Genomic DNA, 17,025 nt, shown 5'->3' on the forward strand with positions numbered 1-17,025 from the left:
AAAATGTCCACTTCTCCCTTCGTTGACCTCCACACCCCTTCCGACCTCACTGACTACTACAACCACACTCTCTCCTCCTGCCTTGACCAGCTTGCGCCTGTAAAAACCAAAACAGTTTCTTTCACCCATTCTGCTCCCTGGTTTACCCCTGAACTCCGCCTGATGAAAACTCGTGCTCGCCAACTTGAAAGACTCCGCAATAAAACAGGTCTCACAGTTCACTCCCAAGCATACAAGGACCACCAACAACACTACAAAGATGCCCTCTCCCGCGCCCGCTCCGCCTACTACTCTCAAATTATCCACTCTGGCTCCGGAAACCCAAAAGCACTCTTCTCGACAATAAACAAACTCCTCCACCCCCTGAACACCACCACCCAGTCATTCACAGTAGACAACTGCATCTCCTTCCTCTCTTTCTTCCAACGCAAAATTGAAAACATCTACAACAGCTTGACCACCACCGCACCCGCTCCCCCTCCAACCACCTGCCCCCCCCTTGTCCTGCCATCCCCTGTCTCGGTTCTCCCCAATCTCCCCTACTGACCTCTCTGAACTCCTCATAGGAATGAAAACTGCCACCTGCACACTTGACCCCATCCTCTCCAGCTTTGTCAAGGCCTCCCTCCCTGCTCTCTCTCCACTTATCATTGCAACAATAAACTCCTCCCTGTCTACAGGCATCGTCCCACCTTCCCTCAAAATTGCTGCTGTTACCCCCATTCTAAAAAAACCTGGTCTAAACCCTGACACCCTAAACAACTTCGGACCCATCTCCAACCTACCCTTTCTGTCAAAAGTTTTGGAATGCGCTGTAGCCACTCAACTCAAACATCACCTCTCTGCCAATAACCTGTATGAAACATTCCAATCCGGATTCCGCTCCAACCACAGTACTGAAACTGCTCTCCTCAAAATCACCAACGACCTTCTCCTCTCCTCTGACGCTGGCAACCTCAACATTCTCGTCCTCCTCGACCTCAGCGCTGCCTTTGACACCATCGATCACACCATCCTCCTCACCCGACTTGAATCCACCTTTAACGTTAACGGCACTGCCCTCTCTTGGATTAAATCATACCTCTCTGACAGACGCCAGTTCATCTCCATCAATAACTGCAAATCCCCCACTGCTCCCCTCCCCCAAGGTGTCCCCCAAGGTTCAGTTCTTGGCCCCCTCCTCTTCATCCTTTACCTGTCCCCCCTCGGTCACTTAATCCGCCGTCATGGTCTCCAATTCCACTGCTTCGCCGATGACATCCAGCTTTTCATCTCCACCAAGTCCGTCTCCACCGACACCCACTCTATCCTGACAAACTGCATCACTGAAATAAAATCCTGCCTTCAAATCAACTTCCTCAAGCTTAACTGTGATAAATCTGAAATAATCATCATTGGCCCAAAAACGCTCACAAAATCCACCCATAACTTTGCCCTCAACATCGACGGTATCCCAGTATCCACCTCCCCTCACATCCGGAATCTTGGCGTCATCTTTGACCAAACCCTCTCCTTCGACAAATACACTAAACAGATCACAAAGTCAGCCTTCTTTCACCTGAAAAACATTGCCCGTCTCCGCTCATCCCTCTCCTCCACGGCTGCAGAAACCCTCATCCACGCCTTCATCACCTCCCGTCTGGACTACTGCAATAGCCTCCTCTATGGTTCACCCTCAAAAATCACCAATAAACTCCAATACATTCAGAACTCCGCTGCCCGTCTACTCACCCATTCGCGAACCCGTGACCACATCACCCCCGTCCTTTACAAGCTTCACTGGCTCCCCATCCCCCAGAGAATCCAGTACAAAATCCTCCTCTTGACATACAAAGCCCTCCATAACCTGGTCCCATCCTACCTGGCTGACCTCCTCTCCAGACACACTCCCACCAGCAACCTCTGCTCTGCTGGTACCAACCTCCTGACCCCCTCCATCCGGACCAAATTCAGATCCTGGGGGGACAGGGCCTTCTCCATCGCTGCTCCCACCCTCTGGAACTCACTACCTCACACCATCAGAGACTCCTCCTCACTCACCACATTCAAAACATCACTAAAGACCCACCTGTTCAACACTGCATTCAACATTCAACCCACAGCATTTAACCCCTGACGATCTCTTCTCCTTCTCCCTCCTTTTGCTTTAAATATTTCCCTATTGATTCTTGTCTTTTTGCAATTGTTGTTTTCATGTATTGTTATGCATTATGTTTTCCACTCTGTCAAAGTGCCTTTGGGCTTCTTGAAAAGCGCTATACAAAATAAATGAATTATTATTATTATTATGGCTGGTATGCCACTTCACCGATGATATCATCATTATCATGCTTTTTGTTCCACATTGGGAGTACTTAACAATGTGCCAAGTTTCAAATTTTTCCATTCAGCGGTTTCCGAGAAATAATTTTATTATTATTATTTGCATTTAATCCAAGATGGCTGCCATACCACGTGACCTATGACGTCACAATTATTACAAAAACATTCTGCATGGGTGTCACTCCTACCCTGAAAGTTTTGTCTCAATCGGATATGTGGTTGCTGAGAAAAACGAGGTTTAGCCTGTACGGACGGACGGACGGACGGACGGACGGACGGACAACCCAAAAACATAATGCCACCGGTCACCTTCAGGGGCGGAGGCATAAAGAAGTAGATCCCTGTGTGTCATTGTTTGGGTCAAGTTCCATTTCACTCATTCACCAGCTAAACGCAGCTGCAGCCGATCATAATGGTTCCGGATATAGCGAGGGATTTTCAGCACTTAGCCCTCTCCGGGCAGGCGTTGCAAATTTGCAACAGCTAATTGCCAATTAGTTAATTGCCAGTATTTGCATTTTTTTTAGTGTTTCTAAACGTTTAGGTGCCAGTGCGGGACTTTGTTGTAGGATTGCAACTGACAGCTTCCAGGCAACTCGCCAGGTGGCTGGTCTGTCTTACATTGAATATGTCGGCCACCATACTTGCCGGATCGGTGATTTTGTAGGCTTCTGTTTCAGGTAAGTTTCATAAGAATCATCTGCATTATTGAACGCAATACTGTATAAGAGAAATCTTGAATATGTATAGATAAAGTAGATGTGAGTTTAAGAAATATAATATCAGTTGGTTATATTCCTAGGGGTTGGTGTATTTTGATGTTGCAAATATGCAACATTTGCCCATACAGGTAACAATTGATGTCATGTGTTTATTGTTTTGGATTGCATGTGTTGTGTATTACAATGTATTATATGGTGGTTTTCTTTTCCCCTATGTTTGTTAATTACTAAAGGGAATTATTCAGGGCATAATCTCTATAAAATTATTATTCTGGGCATAATTTTCCAACCCCCCCGCTTATTCCAACCCCCCCGGCAATTCGGTACCCAAGAGTATTCATTCCGGGCAGTGTTTCTGACATTGTTGTTTGTTCTTGCAGGCTTTATAATTGGTATCATGGCTGGCCGACGAAGATATACGATGGATGAGGTGATTGAGATGGTTTGTCTTCCTGATGGTGCCATTTCTGATGATGAATCCTTGCCAGACGATGAAGATGCTGATCCTGATTTCGACGAAAATGGCGAAACAGACAACTCAGATGCTAGCCTTGATGACGAAACATTGGAACAAATGGCAAGAGCTGATCCGAGTCATCTAGATATTGAAATCCATCAAGTCCACCGAGTCAGAGTCAATGACAATGAAGATAATGAAGAAGAACTCCAGCCAGTACCAGCTCGAGTCAACAAAGAATTTATCTGGAGGCAAAGGAAACCCCCAGAGGCTGATGTAGATTCAACATTCCGGGGACATGCATTTTCTCCTCCGCCAGACGAAATACCCAGTCCAAAGTGGTATTTTGACCATTTCATGGACGAATCTGTATTTGAATTTATAGCTGAACAATCCAACCTGTATGCAGTTATGAAGAATGCCCCAGAACTGAAAAGTACTGCTGCTGAAATGGAGCAATTTATTGGCATGCACATTATGATGACTGTAGTACATATGCCGTCTTATCGCATGTACTGGCGAAAAACTACGCGTTATGAAGCAGTCGCAGGAGTTATGAGCAGAAAAAGATTTGACCACCTTAGAACCTATATCCATATGAACGACAATACCAATTTGAAAAAAAAAGGTGACCCTCGTTACGATCCGTTGTTCAAGGTTCGTCCAGTACTCGAGAAGGTTCGTGCAAACTGTTTGAAAGTGGAACCAGAAGAAAACAACTCAATCGACGAACAAATGATCCCTTTCAAAGGCAGAAGTAGCATGAAATAATACATAAAAAACAAGCCGCACAAATGGGGGATAAAGGTTTTCACTAGGGCAGGTGTGAGTGGAATAAACTATGACTTTGAAATCTATACTGGCAAAGGGACTGTGGCGAATGAACGTGGATTAGGTGTGGGTGGAGAAGTAGTACTGCGTCTTCTGGCAGAGATACCAAAAGGACTGAACTACAAGTGTTTTTTCGACAACTGGTTTACTTCACCTGAACTACTTGTAGAATTGAAGAAAATGGGGATTCTAGCAGTTGCTACTATAAACCGCAACCGCTTGCGTGGATGTGTCCTCAAAACTGACAAGGAACTGGGTAAAGCTGGGCGTGGCTCGTTTGACGTCAAATATGAAACAACCACAGGATTGACCATTGTCAAGTGGTTTGACAATAAGGCAGTATTGCTGACATCATCCTACATTGGGCCGGATCCCGTGGATAAATGCAGAAGGTGGTCAAAAGTAAAGAAGGACTTTGTTGAGGTGGACAGACCCCACCTTGTCAAGGTCTACAATGCCAACATGGGTGGGGTGGACTTGGCAGACATGCTCATGGCGCTTTATCTTGGTATTCGCCCACGCCGTTGGTATCTGCGTATTTTGTACTATTTGATTGACCTATCTCTGGTCAATGGCTGGCTCCTCTACCGGCGTCACCTCAACCAGAAACAGCAGAAGTATATGCCACTTTTCGACTTCCGTGCCGAAGTGGCAGACGCACTTATCAAAGTAGGGAAACACGCTGACGGGAGCAGTAGAAAAAGAGGAAGACCCTCTTTGGAAGATGGAAGTCCTCCACCCACCCCGCCTCTACCACCACAGCAGAGAACCGTCGCACCTTCTGCTGATGTCAGGCTCGATCGACTCGATCACTTTCCTACCCATGCTGAAAAACGTGGACGATGCAGGCTGTGCAGCAAGGCTTACACACAAATGGCCTGCCAAAAGTGCAAAGTGCTGTTGTGCTTTACAAAGGACAAAAACTGTTACTTAGAGTATCACACGAAAAAGTAAATTTCAGGGCATGACTGAACTTTTGATTTTGCTTTCTTATTATGTTGTTGATCCATAATACAGACTTAACTACTGTCCTGAACATGTAAAAGACCGTTTCACTGAATATGATGACCACACTTTTAAGAAATTCAAACTTCATAGGACCTGTTTTAGTGTAGCAGCATAGCAAACCTGTTGTGCATTTTGTGATACAAGCACCAAATTTGGCACAAATGTACATTAATATGTTGCGAACATTTTCAGATATTGGGCCACTTGAAATTCCGTAATTTTTTTTTTCAAATTTTTTCAAATTTCGTAATTTCAAATTTTTCGGGTGACACCGTCACAATTTCGGTCTTCGAGGCCGGCCGATATAGTGGGGCGGCTTAGCCCAAATATTCAAAAGAATTGTGCATTTTGTGATACAAGCACCAAATTTGGCACAAATGTACATTAATATGTTGCGAACATTGTGTGGTCAGCAATGAAGACGAGAGTCTGAATTACATGTATGCAAAAGACCTTGTGAACCAGTGAAGCAAATACACGGGTAAGCATGAATTAAATCTAGGGCATGATATAATTTCCATGATGTTTACCTCTACACTCAATGGTGGAAGGAGGTAATGTTTTGATCCCAGCTTGTCTGTATGTCTGTTTGTCTGTTAGTCCACAAAATTCCAGACAAAGCTTGTAGTAGTGGTAGTTGTAGTGGTAGTGGTGATAACAGAAATTGTTATATAGAACTGAACTTATATTATTATTATATGCAGAAAATAACTTCATTTCTATATGCCCTGCAGTGGACAGGTTAATTGGTTTATGCACTGAAGGGGTCACCCTGGTGTGCACTGCTGTGTTCTGCCTCACTGAGTTGTTCAGGTATGATGTACTCAGCACAAGCTTCCGGTCGGCCCGGAGGTGGGGGTGCGGGGCCTGTCACGGAACGTCAAAACAAACGGCCTGCCGGGGCCGCCCAAAAGTCGGGCGTGAGGGGCGCGTCCACTAATGGAACGCCTCTCGCTTCCCAGATCGAGGGCCACGTGGTCAGGAGAACCTCGTCCCTTCCGGTCACACTTTGCCTATCGGCCGGCCTCGAAGACCGAAATTGTGACGGTGTCACCCGAAAAATTTGAAATTACGAAATTTGAAAAAATTTGAAAAAAAAATTTACGGAATTTCAAGTGGCCCAATATCTGAAAATGTTCGCAACATATTAATGTACATTTGTGCCAAATTTGGTGCTTGTATCACAAAATGCACAATTCTTTTGAATATTTGGACTAAGCCGCCCCACTATTTTATTCATTGTAAAATTCCCAATCGGACCAATGTTGCAAATATGCAACATCCCATAATGCACTGCATGTAACGGTCACATAAAAAATTTCCATAAAATCGTAAATAACCTTCCCATTGGATCATTTTCCTCAAATATCAGATTTTTCCTACAGTTATTATTAATTTGGTCCTGAGAGGGATAGAGAGGAATCTTCTCATGTTCACAACGTATAAAATCGAGTAAATCGAGAGGATTTAATTGTTTGACGAAGGTGTGATGCAGAAATCGAAGACTATGATCGCTTGTACTGATGCACATCTTTTGAAGTGTAGTTCTCCACGTTAACCTAAACCTTACTGAAATTAAAACAGCAACCTCATCTCAACGATAAGAAGCTAGTCTAACGTAAACTTGGTCTGTGACCATCGATTACAAAGTAAGGAAAGGAGACATCACCTTGTATTTACTGGGTTGTGGTAGCATCAAGGTTTGATTATTTAAATAAAGGTTTCAAAACCTCTGCCCCTTTGAGATGCCGGTTAATGGAACGCAAGCCAATCAGAATTGTTGCTACAAAGTTAAAATAGTAGGGTCAATATACGAAAAAAAACTCACCTAACCCCCAAAAATTGATACAAAAGGTTTTTCAATGGATTCTGGTACCATTGGGCATGCTAAATAACATACTAAAAATCTAGTAACATCTGACTTCCGGAAAGGGGTCATTTTCAAGATGGCGTCCAAGATGGCCGCCGGGAGCTTAAAATGGCCATAACTCAATTATTATTCAACCTAGAAAGGTGGTTTTGGTGTCTAACCCTAGGTTTTAGGGCCCAAGGAATCCAATTGAATCAATGAAATTACCATCAGTTAATTATTTATTGACAAGTCCAAGATGGCATAGAGGGGTCAATATATGGTTGAACCCCCCAAAAATTGATACAAAAGGTTTTTATACAAACACAAACAAAATTTATACATACACAAATACAAACAAAAGGTTTGTCCAAAAGGACAAAGTTCTCAGGCAAGAAGGAGGAGGTCCTGTCAAGAGATATCAATAAACAGAGACTGATCGGGATGATAAGTGATGAACTGAGAGAAAGGTATTGCACTGTGGTCAATGCACTTGGAGATGCTGACGTAGAAAACCTGGCAGTTTTAAAGTGTATGACATCAACCGTCTAAAAGAAATCCTCGGACATGACATGTGTTCTCAGTTGATATTCAGCCATGCCATGACTGGTTGTGATACGACTTCTCTGATTTTTGGTGTTGGCAAAAAGACTGCTTTCCAGAAGCTTGTAAAAGGAGACCCTGTCCTTCGGTCTTGTGCCACCACATTCACCATCCCAAACCAGACCACAGAGGTGATCGATGACCTTGGATGCCGAGTAATGGCTATCCTCTTTGGTGGCAAGTGCAAAGATTCCCTTGCAACAATGCGATATAACACCTTCAGCAAGAAGGTTGTCTCTGCTTCGTCTTTTGTAACACCCGAACGTCTGCCCCCAACTGAATCTGCTACCAAACTTCACTGTCGTAGAGCGTACTACCAGATCATGGTGTGGATGGGAAAAGAAGAGGGTATGGATGCCATGAAATGGGGGTGGAGCCTGCAGGATAATCAGTTTGTCCCACTTCTGTCAAGAATGAACGCTGCTCCAGACAGTCTCTTGAAGGTCATTCATTGTAACTGCTCCACTGCCTGCAAGACACTCCGCTGCTCTTGTAGACGATATGGACTACCATGTACTACTGCCTGTGGACCGTGCCAACTTGAAGAATGTGACAATCCACATAACAAGTTTCTTCCAGAGGAGTCGGAGGATGACGATGAATAGCGACTAACTCTATAAGACAACAAATGCCTAATGGGCTGGTAAACCTGGCTTACTGGATTACCTGATTACTTTGTGCTTATTTAAGTAATTTTGATGATTTCCTGGGTGCCTTAAACCTAGGTATACACACTGAAAAAATCTCTCTAGGTTGACTACTATTCGACAGAGCCATTTTAGTGGATCAGGATGTCACCTTGGGATGCCATCTTGGACTTGTCAATAAATAATTAACTGATGGTAATTTTATTGATTCAATTGGATTCCTTGGGCCCTAAAACCTAGGGTTAGACACCAAAACCACCTTTCTAGGTTGAATAATAATTGAGATATGGCAATTTTAAGCTCCCGGCGGCCATCTTGGACGCCATCTTGGAAATGACCCCTTTCCGGAAGTCAGATGTTACTAGATTTTTAGTATGTTATTTAGCATGCCCAATGGTACCAGAATCCATTGAAAAACCTTTTGTATCAATTGTTTTGGGGTTCAACCATATATTGACCCCTCTAAAAAGGAACGTTCCCTTTTGTGCTTAAACATCACTATCATTTCTCCATAGTTGCTAATGAAGTCTCCTTTAAATAAAAAAGCGAGGCTTACCATGTGCAGGTGGATATTGAGAAGAAGATTCCGTTGGTGATGTTGTAGTAACTTTATTTTCCATCTTGTGAATCATTTTTTGAAAAAAGCTGGGTTTCTTTGGTAACACGATTTCGGATGTCGCTCTTTTGAGAGTGCGTGCCGCAAGCTTCTCTGCTGGTGATGACTGTACATCTCGGCTCAGGGAGGAGACGCCAAAGGGACGTTCCAGCCTTTCTTCAGACAGTGTGGGACCACGCAAGACGGAGAGGCCCAAAACCTTCGCCTCAATACGTCTGAGGATAGACGAGGCCATGGGAAGCTGCGAAAAAGATTTTGTAAAAGTTTCTCGATGAGGTTCCTCGTTTTTCACAATATTGATATTTTCTTGGTTTAGTACTTCCTTTGAACCGATTTTCTGGAGAGAAGAAGACAGTCTTCTCATGAAGCCCAATGGTTGTTGCGAGGCGAGGTTATCATCATGGCCAGGTGTAGCCTTCCCACAAGTCGGTACAGTGTCACCTGGAATATTTGTCATCATGGGTGGTTTTGATTCAGACGTCCCACAGACCAGGCCAGAAGCTTCAATATTGACATTTATTCCAGTTTCCACATTCTCTGAAATTGTTGGTGATTTAGAAACAACTCTTCCTTCCAAAACATCGAGTTCATCAAAGGGTGGGCCTTGGAAAGCGTCATCAGGGGATGGTTCAATCGGTGTCCCTTTTTGCCTCGGCCGATAAATCACTTCCTCTTTTATACCCGATGATCTTGTTGAGATCCTCTCTTCAGACTTTGTCCTTTTCAGAAACGGAAAATGTCTCAGCAAGGATGACTCTGTTTTTCTTTTGAATTCCGTCTCAAAGATCTCCTCCGAGTCAATGTTTTCAATTCTGACCTTGTGTTCTCTGTGCGAGCCAAGTTTGAGTTGCTGGGCTCTATATCTTCCTGGATCATTGGGAAGAGACAGAGTGCTGCCATTTCTAATTGCTTGTTCTTTATTGTTGTTACTCAGTGTTAACGTATGAAAGGATTTTATATTCTCGGGTGTGCTGACTGTTTTTTCCAGGGGCCTACCCAGGCATGGCACGGAAACAGATTTTCGCAGAACAGTTTGTGCAGGGGAAGTTAGATTTTTCTCGTCGACCCGAGAAAGGATTTCTTTTGAAGGTGATTTTGGAGAATTTTTCATTGGAGATGATGTGTTATTCATTGGAGATTTCGCATCTGGAACGCATAAATTTGTTTCTGATTGAGAATCGATCTCCTTGCTGTTTGAAGTTGGAGAAGAAGCTGAGATTTCATTATTTCCTTGTGCCTGAACAGTTTTTGCCATTTCGCTTTTTGCACATTCTTCAATTAAACGGACTTCCTCCTCTTCCACTCGTAAGGCTAATGGCTCCAAAGTCTCTCCAGCAGCTATTTCATTGCATGTATCACTGGTTACAAGCAAAGTTTCATCATTGGTGCTCACGGTGGTGGCTTTTGCGATTTCATGATCAGGAGACTGTATCGTTTCCACTGCATCTGAATACAGCGGACTCTTATGCTGCAGAGGAGAAGATCTCTCATTACGCTCAGTGTAGTCATGCTTTTGTGGACATAAAGCAGCAGAACCTTGGACACTTGTTTGTGAAGTTGATGACATTGTCTTCTTAGTCTGGCTGGACACTGGGCTGTGAGCGAATATAATGTCAGGAGATGTTCCTTCAGGAGGAAGTGGCATGTTGGAAGATTGTGGTATCATTGAAGGAACATCCTTAATGTCTGTCTGGATGTCCACGGATGCATCGCCAGGCATGTTTTTGTTTTCCCACACATTTGTTTCCGCAAGTCCGGTGTTCAAAAGGTCCCTGTACCTCCGAGAGTTTTCTAATGAGCCGTAGCAACCCGAGTTTGCATTTGGGAACTGCACGCCCATTATGTTGATGGCTGTGCAGCTGGAGGCTCTCTCAGTTTCATCAGGAGGGATGTTTTCAGGTACAGTTGTACTGGCTCCAGGGATTTCTAACCTTCGACTATTGAGCTTTTCTAAGTGACTTTCCACTGAAAGACTACGGACAAGTTCTCTATTATCCTCCCATTGCATTGGTTGTACGTGCATTTTAATTTCTGTTCTTCTTCTTGAGGCATTGGTTCTCCTTGGTGCAACCATATTTGTGTTAGTCGGCAAAGCTTTGACCGAGGTTTTGGTGGAAGAGTTGCCATTTTCAATGCGGCTGTATGACTGTCCTCGACGTCGAGGTCTGTGGGACTCAACTGCCGAACGTCCCCCAGATAGCTCCTCGTCCGATGAAGAGTTGGGAGTATCCAAGTCAAAAGATCGCTTACGACCCATCAAGCCACGGCGACGGACCTGCGCTGAGACGAATGGTGGAGACTCCAACTTCTCATCCTGTTCCTCATTGCAACTTCCATTTTCTCGAGCTTGATTTATTGACGTCGTCTTCATTAGAACCTCGTCCTGCAGTGAGACACACAAAATGAACATACTCAAGCAACATATGGCCTCCATATGGGTTATTCTGAAATATTTTATTGTGCCAAGGAACTGAGTTGTGTTTTGGAATGATCTCTTCATATGTTGAAAAGATAATACAAGATGAAACTCCACATTATATGTTGGTCGAATGTATCACAGTTGAGTCACACAGTTGAGAGTATCCTCCTATTTGTGTCCATCATATTAATACTGACTAACATAATGTAGACTAGTCATGTCGTAGTCATGTGACACAAAAATGGTGAGATCTCACATTACAAGTATAGAAATCAGGTAGTTTAAAAAAAAAAGTAATTACCTGATTTTTGGCCTGGACGTTGACAGAGTCAGTTATAATGTGTCCTTTTCCTTCGGAGTCATGGCAAGTAGAGGAGCCAGAAACACCTTTGCACTCCAGTGAGGGCAAAGGAAGATGGCAGGCCGTTGCCTCTTCCCAATCAGAATCGGAGGCAGAGGAGGGCATAGTGAGATCCACGAGGTGCCGGGGTACACCCACGGATTGCTGACCTGGTGGTGCAGCTAGCAATCCTGGGAGTGGACGCATTGTCATTTGTGACTTGTGTGAGATAAGCGAGCACTGGTCCGACAGCAGGGGAAAAGGAAACAGGGATGGAGCAGTAAATTCACCACCATCAGCTGTTCACCACCATCTCTTATCTTCCCTCATCCAAAACCTTGATCTTTTCTACCCCCGCTAATTTCACCCCAGATCCACTTTTTTGAAATACAAACTTTTTTCCTGGAAGTCTTTGTAGTGTCCTTGTGTTTTATACTTCTCACACCCTCACCCCTTTCCCACGCCTCCTCCCCCCAAGCCCTCTCCCTCCCACAGATCTCCCGATGTCCCTACTCTCAAATGCTGTGTTTGTGTGCTTCCCCTTCTCTCCCCATCTTGTCTACCGCTCCCCTTATTAAATAGCTCCCCTTATTATATACTTTGTGTGTCTGTTTTGATTTTTTGTGTGATAAATGTTAGCTCTTTCACGAGCCTCGATCCTATATACATAAAAAATAAATAAAATAAAATCAGTCCATGGTTTTCCAAAAAGGAAAATCCTATGTTTGTCAAAAACAGGTCTATTAATATTATGCAAAGTTGAATGTGGAATGGAAGACACTTTGACCTAAAATAACGACCCAAAGGTTCAAAAGCAAAAGCAGGAAGCCAGTGAAGCTTGTCTCAATCTATACACAATCAATGTCAAATGAATGAAATTTGCACGTTTGAACCGTTAGAGCAAGTCCTCAGTCACAACATTGTGTCACGTGTGTTGGTGCAACATGTGAATGATGGATAAGGCGTTGTGCACTTTAGGGAGGTCAGGTTAAATTGTCACCTGCCACCGTGTCCTCGACAGGAAAGAACGCAGACGGTCTTGGGATGTTACTCTCGTGGAAGACGTGGAAGACACCTGAGAAGTATATCAAAAGAGACATTCATGGAGAAAGGTATTCAAGGCTGAAATGAAAATCGTTTCTTCACCTGAAAGAATTCTGTCCTCATTCTTAATGTATTACTATTTTGATTGCCTGTCTACCTTTTGTGACAAAACTATCCCTGAACTGAAATATTGAGAAATAAACACATTATCAGATAATTATTATGTGCTATTTTCATCAGTGACCTTATTTATTTATTTATTTTGTATACTCACTTAGTCGAGGCTCGTATAAGAACTAGCACATAGAACATATAATAAAGGGAGTGGGAGACAAGGGTAGGAGAGAGGTAAGCACAACAACAGCAGGGAACAGGAACATCGGGAGATCTGTGGAAGGGAGGGGGCTGGGGTTGGGTGCACGGGATAAACAAGATGGACACAAGGACTTTCAGGAAAGAAAACAGGGAATTTGGAGGAGATGGATTGGAGAAGTTTATTGTTGCACAAACCGGTATTTAAACATTTATTTGGCCTTTTTAATCTGGGACGCGTTTAAAACAAAGTGAATCCACAACATGAGTCAGCCAAGTGGTGCTAACCAAGATGGCGTCAGTCATGTGACCTTGAGCTCACAGCGGCTACACCTTTCACGGGTTATGAGCATCATATGTATTTTCATTTTGGTGGTTTCTGATGACGAAAATAAAGAAACCTCCACATAAGTTGTTTAAAAAAAAAAATTTTTTTTGAAGGGGGGCACTACACTTAGTATTGCCCCGGAGCCGATTCTGGCTCTCGGCGGCCCTGCGTGTTCATCGTTGGTTCGTTGCGCCTGCTTCAACGTCTCCACCAGCGAGCTAAGGCCCACCCAGTTCTTGTTCCCTTTCCCCATCTGTGATTGAGTCTGATGCGAGGCAACTTAGGTGTCTTAGATTTTATCCCCTTGCATATAATTATTTATTTATCTATTCTGATTCCGAGCCCCCTTAATTTCCCCCTCAACCTGCCGTCTTTCCCGCCATCGTTATCACTGAATATGAATGAATGATCATTTTAAGGCCATATTTCCCCACTAGAGCAGGGCTTGGCCATGCGGGCCCCATGACAATCATGGCTCCCTGTTTGAGGCAATGTTTTTATGGCCGGATGCCCTTCCTGACACCAACCCTTGGTCACGCTCTTTCGATGCGCAGGGATACGGTGTACCTATTCTAAACCGGGGTACACACCGGGATCATTCATCCCAGCAAGCTGGTACTCAATTTGCCGACCTCCGAAGGATGACAGGCTGTGCAATTCGAACTCAGGATCCTAGGATCCCAAGCCTGCACCCTAACCGCTAAGCCACCACCAGGCTTCGCTGAATCACTGTCCCCTGGTTCTTTTTGTGTGGGAAATAAACCTCCATTTTAAAAGAGCTAAGGTTCTTGTGTGCTTCAAGTGATCCCGCACGCGCAAAGCCGCGATTAATGTGATTGAGACGAAACTTGGTGGACATGTTTGATGTGTGACAAGGAAGGATTGATTAATTTTTTTGTGAAGATCCGGATCCGAGAGTTTTTAAAATTTATTTGAGTGAATCTTCACAATTGAGATGGAGTCAAAAAACCATATAGCATGACATTTCAAAAGGTTGTGGACGGATTATGACAAAACGTGGTGGATGAGATGGTTCGGTGACAAGAACAAGCCGATTCGATTTTGGTTCAAGTCCAGATCGAGATCAGGCCTATCTGTCGGATACAAAACGTAAACTGGTCAGCCTGGTGGAGGTATGCTCCCTACCGAGTGCCGTTCTCTTCTTCGTAATATTGTTGCGAATATGGAATTTGGCCTCCATATCCGCTTGTAAATATTCCCCTATTTCCCCAATACTCCCCAACTATCCCCAATCCCCCATTCCCTAGTCCCATTGCCTGTAAATAACACTCTGTAGAACCGACCTTCCCCTATTTCCCCCCTTAAATGTCGTGCCCAGGTCCACCGCATCTCACGTAGACAACTTTCGGACATCTTGCTAGTTATTCTTAGTCTATGTCAGTTAAGGACTCGTTTCCATTAATTCTGACTCTTCGTTGCACCAGAATGTGATTATATGGCACCAGTAGTGAGTTTAGGACCTTCCCATACCTCCTCCCATCTTCTTCCCCAAACAACAACAACAACAACAACTACAGCTACAACAACAACTACAACAACGGCGCGCGGGGGGAGTGTGCGTCCTCACACCGGCTCGGTTAGCCACCATGACCATGCGCTCCACGGGGTTACCACGAAGGGGCTCCCTGTCAGCCCCTCGTCAAGGGCGGAGCCGGTAACCCCCCCGCACGCACCCAATGAGAAGCAACGAGCCGATTCCATCTGGGGCGGAGCTAACGAGCCGAGGGCGTGTCACTCCCCGCCGGATATACGCGGCGACTTACCGGATGTGAGGTCAGATGCGCCTGAACTACGGAGAGCAGAGGAAGCCACCGCCACCCGCAGCGCGACGATACCTCCCCGCATCTTTGGACCGGACCGAACCGGGTCGATTCTGCCCTGAGCCCAGGTGCACCTGGAGCCATCGATCCTGCCTTTCCTTGCCATCAATCCCCGTGTGAGTCAGTTTTTGTCCCGTTTATCTGTCGTCTGTTGGGGTTAATATAAGAGTGTGTCTAAGTGCTTGTCTTTCTATGCTGTCCCTCTTGTAGTTGTAATCTAACCTTCCGCCATAATATAACCTCCTCCGGAGGTCTTGAGAACTGAACCCTTGGTGTCGTGTCATTTGAATCCCAGCCGTTGTGTCTTTTTCCTTCATTGACCTAGCGTAGCGCGACTCGTCAACGTTCGAGCATAATCGGGAAAACTGTGCAGACGTGGTCATACCAAACCGCTCGGTAAACTAACATCCACAACCGCGTCGGTAACAATTGGTGTCGAGGAGTGGGATTCGGACCCGGGACTAAATTTGTTAGGCCCAAACTTTGAGGAGGTAGAATCGACCCGGAGCGCGTTTCCCGCGCTCGACGAAATTATAACGGCGAAATTTGATTTTGTTATACGGAAATAAAAACCCGAATTTTGAAAGTCGCGCTATGGCAGACCAAGTCGGCTGGGGTCCGGTAGTGGAGAGTGAGGCAGGGTCGGTCCAGGACCAAATTGAGGGACGCGAGGAGAGCGAAGCAGCGAGGGTAGCAGACGCACAAAATAGCGTCGTTGTGCCCGACATTGCGGGAGCGCAAAATGGCGCCTCGCTGGTCACCGCGCCCGCGACCGTGGCAGCGCCCCTGGTGGATTTGAACCTTTTTTTTCTACAAATGAAGGCCCTTATGGACAAGAATAGCGAAGAAATGGGAAACCAAATGGGGGTAATGGGGAACCGGATGGATGCTCAGAGTGAGCGATTGGAGGGCCAATTGGGGGTAATGGGAAACCAAATGGGGGTAATGAGGGACGAAGCGAGGGGTACCAGTGAGGGGTTAGACAATAATTTTAAGGGATTAGACAAGAAATTTGGGAAGTTAGACAATAATTTTGAGGAGTTAGACAAGAAATTTGGGAAGTTAGACAATAATTTTGAGGAGTTAGACAAGAAATTTGGGAAGTTAGACAATAATTTTGAGGGGTTAGACAACGGGATAAAAGAGGTGAGGAATGGGTTAATAGGGTTAGAAAACAGTATGGAAGGCAAATTGAGGGACATGAGGGACCAAGCGGAAAGGGAAGTTAAACAAATGGAGCAGCAGATAGAGGGGGTCAGAATGGGGGTAGAAACCAAACTGGATGCTCACAGGGAGGAAATGGAGCAGATGAGGGTGGCATCTGGGCAGGAGATGCAAGTGATGGGAGAAGAGATCAGAAGAGGAGTGAGTGAGGAGGTCGGAGGAGTGCGCGAGGAGGTGAGGCACTGTAAGGAGCACATGGAGAAGGAGGTGAGAAAGGGGACTATAAAATTGCAAGGGGGCATAGAGGACCTGACGCAGGAGGTGGAACAGCTGACGGAGGGACAAAAAGAAGTAACGGAGCAGGTTCAAAGGAACACTGCGGTATTAGGAGGGTTAAAGGCGACACAGAAAGAACTAAAAGATGACTTGATAGCGACGAAGAGGGAATGTCAGATGGTACGTGAGGGACTGACAACGAGGTTGGACGAGGTGATAGAGGTAATGGAGACGAAGGACCGGCAG

At 45.0% G+C, this 17,025-nt stretch overlaps 1 protein-coding gene across 1 annotated transcript in view; it reads right to left on the reverse strand.

The window, feature by feature from the left end:
- Positions 1 to 17,025, reverse strand: part of LOC137413928 (striated muscle preferentially expressed protein kinase-like) — a 165,838-nt gene that overhangs the window by 52,703 nt on the left and 96,110 nt on the right. The window contains exons 21-23 of the mRNA XM_078780752.1: positions 12,815 to 12,889; positions 11,776 to 12,054; positions 8,996 to 11,438 (exon numbers count right to left, since the gene is read on the reverse strand). Coding sequence (XP_078636878.1) covers positions 8,996 to 11,438; positions 11,776 to 12,054; positions 12,815 to 12,889 — 2,797 coding nt within the window. The remainder of the gene's footprint in view (positions 1 to 8,995; positions 11,439 to 11,775; positions 12,055 to 12,814; positions 12,890 to 17,025) is intronic.

This window comes from Myxine glutinosa, chromosome 6 (genome assembly GCF_964187855.1).
Source record: "Myxine glutinosa chromosome 6, kmMyxGlut1.1, whole genome shotgun sequence".
Lineage (NCBI taxonomy): Eukaryota > Metazoa > Chordata > Myxini > Myxiniformes > Myxinidae > Myxine > Myxine glutinosa.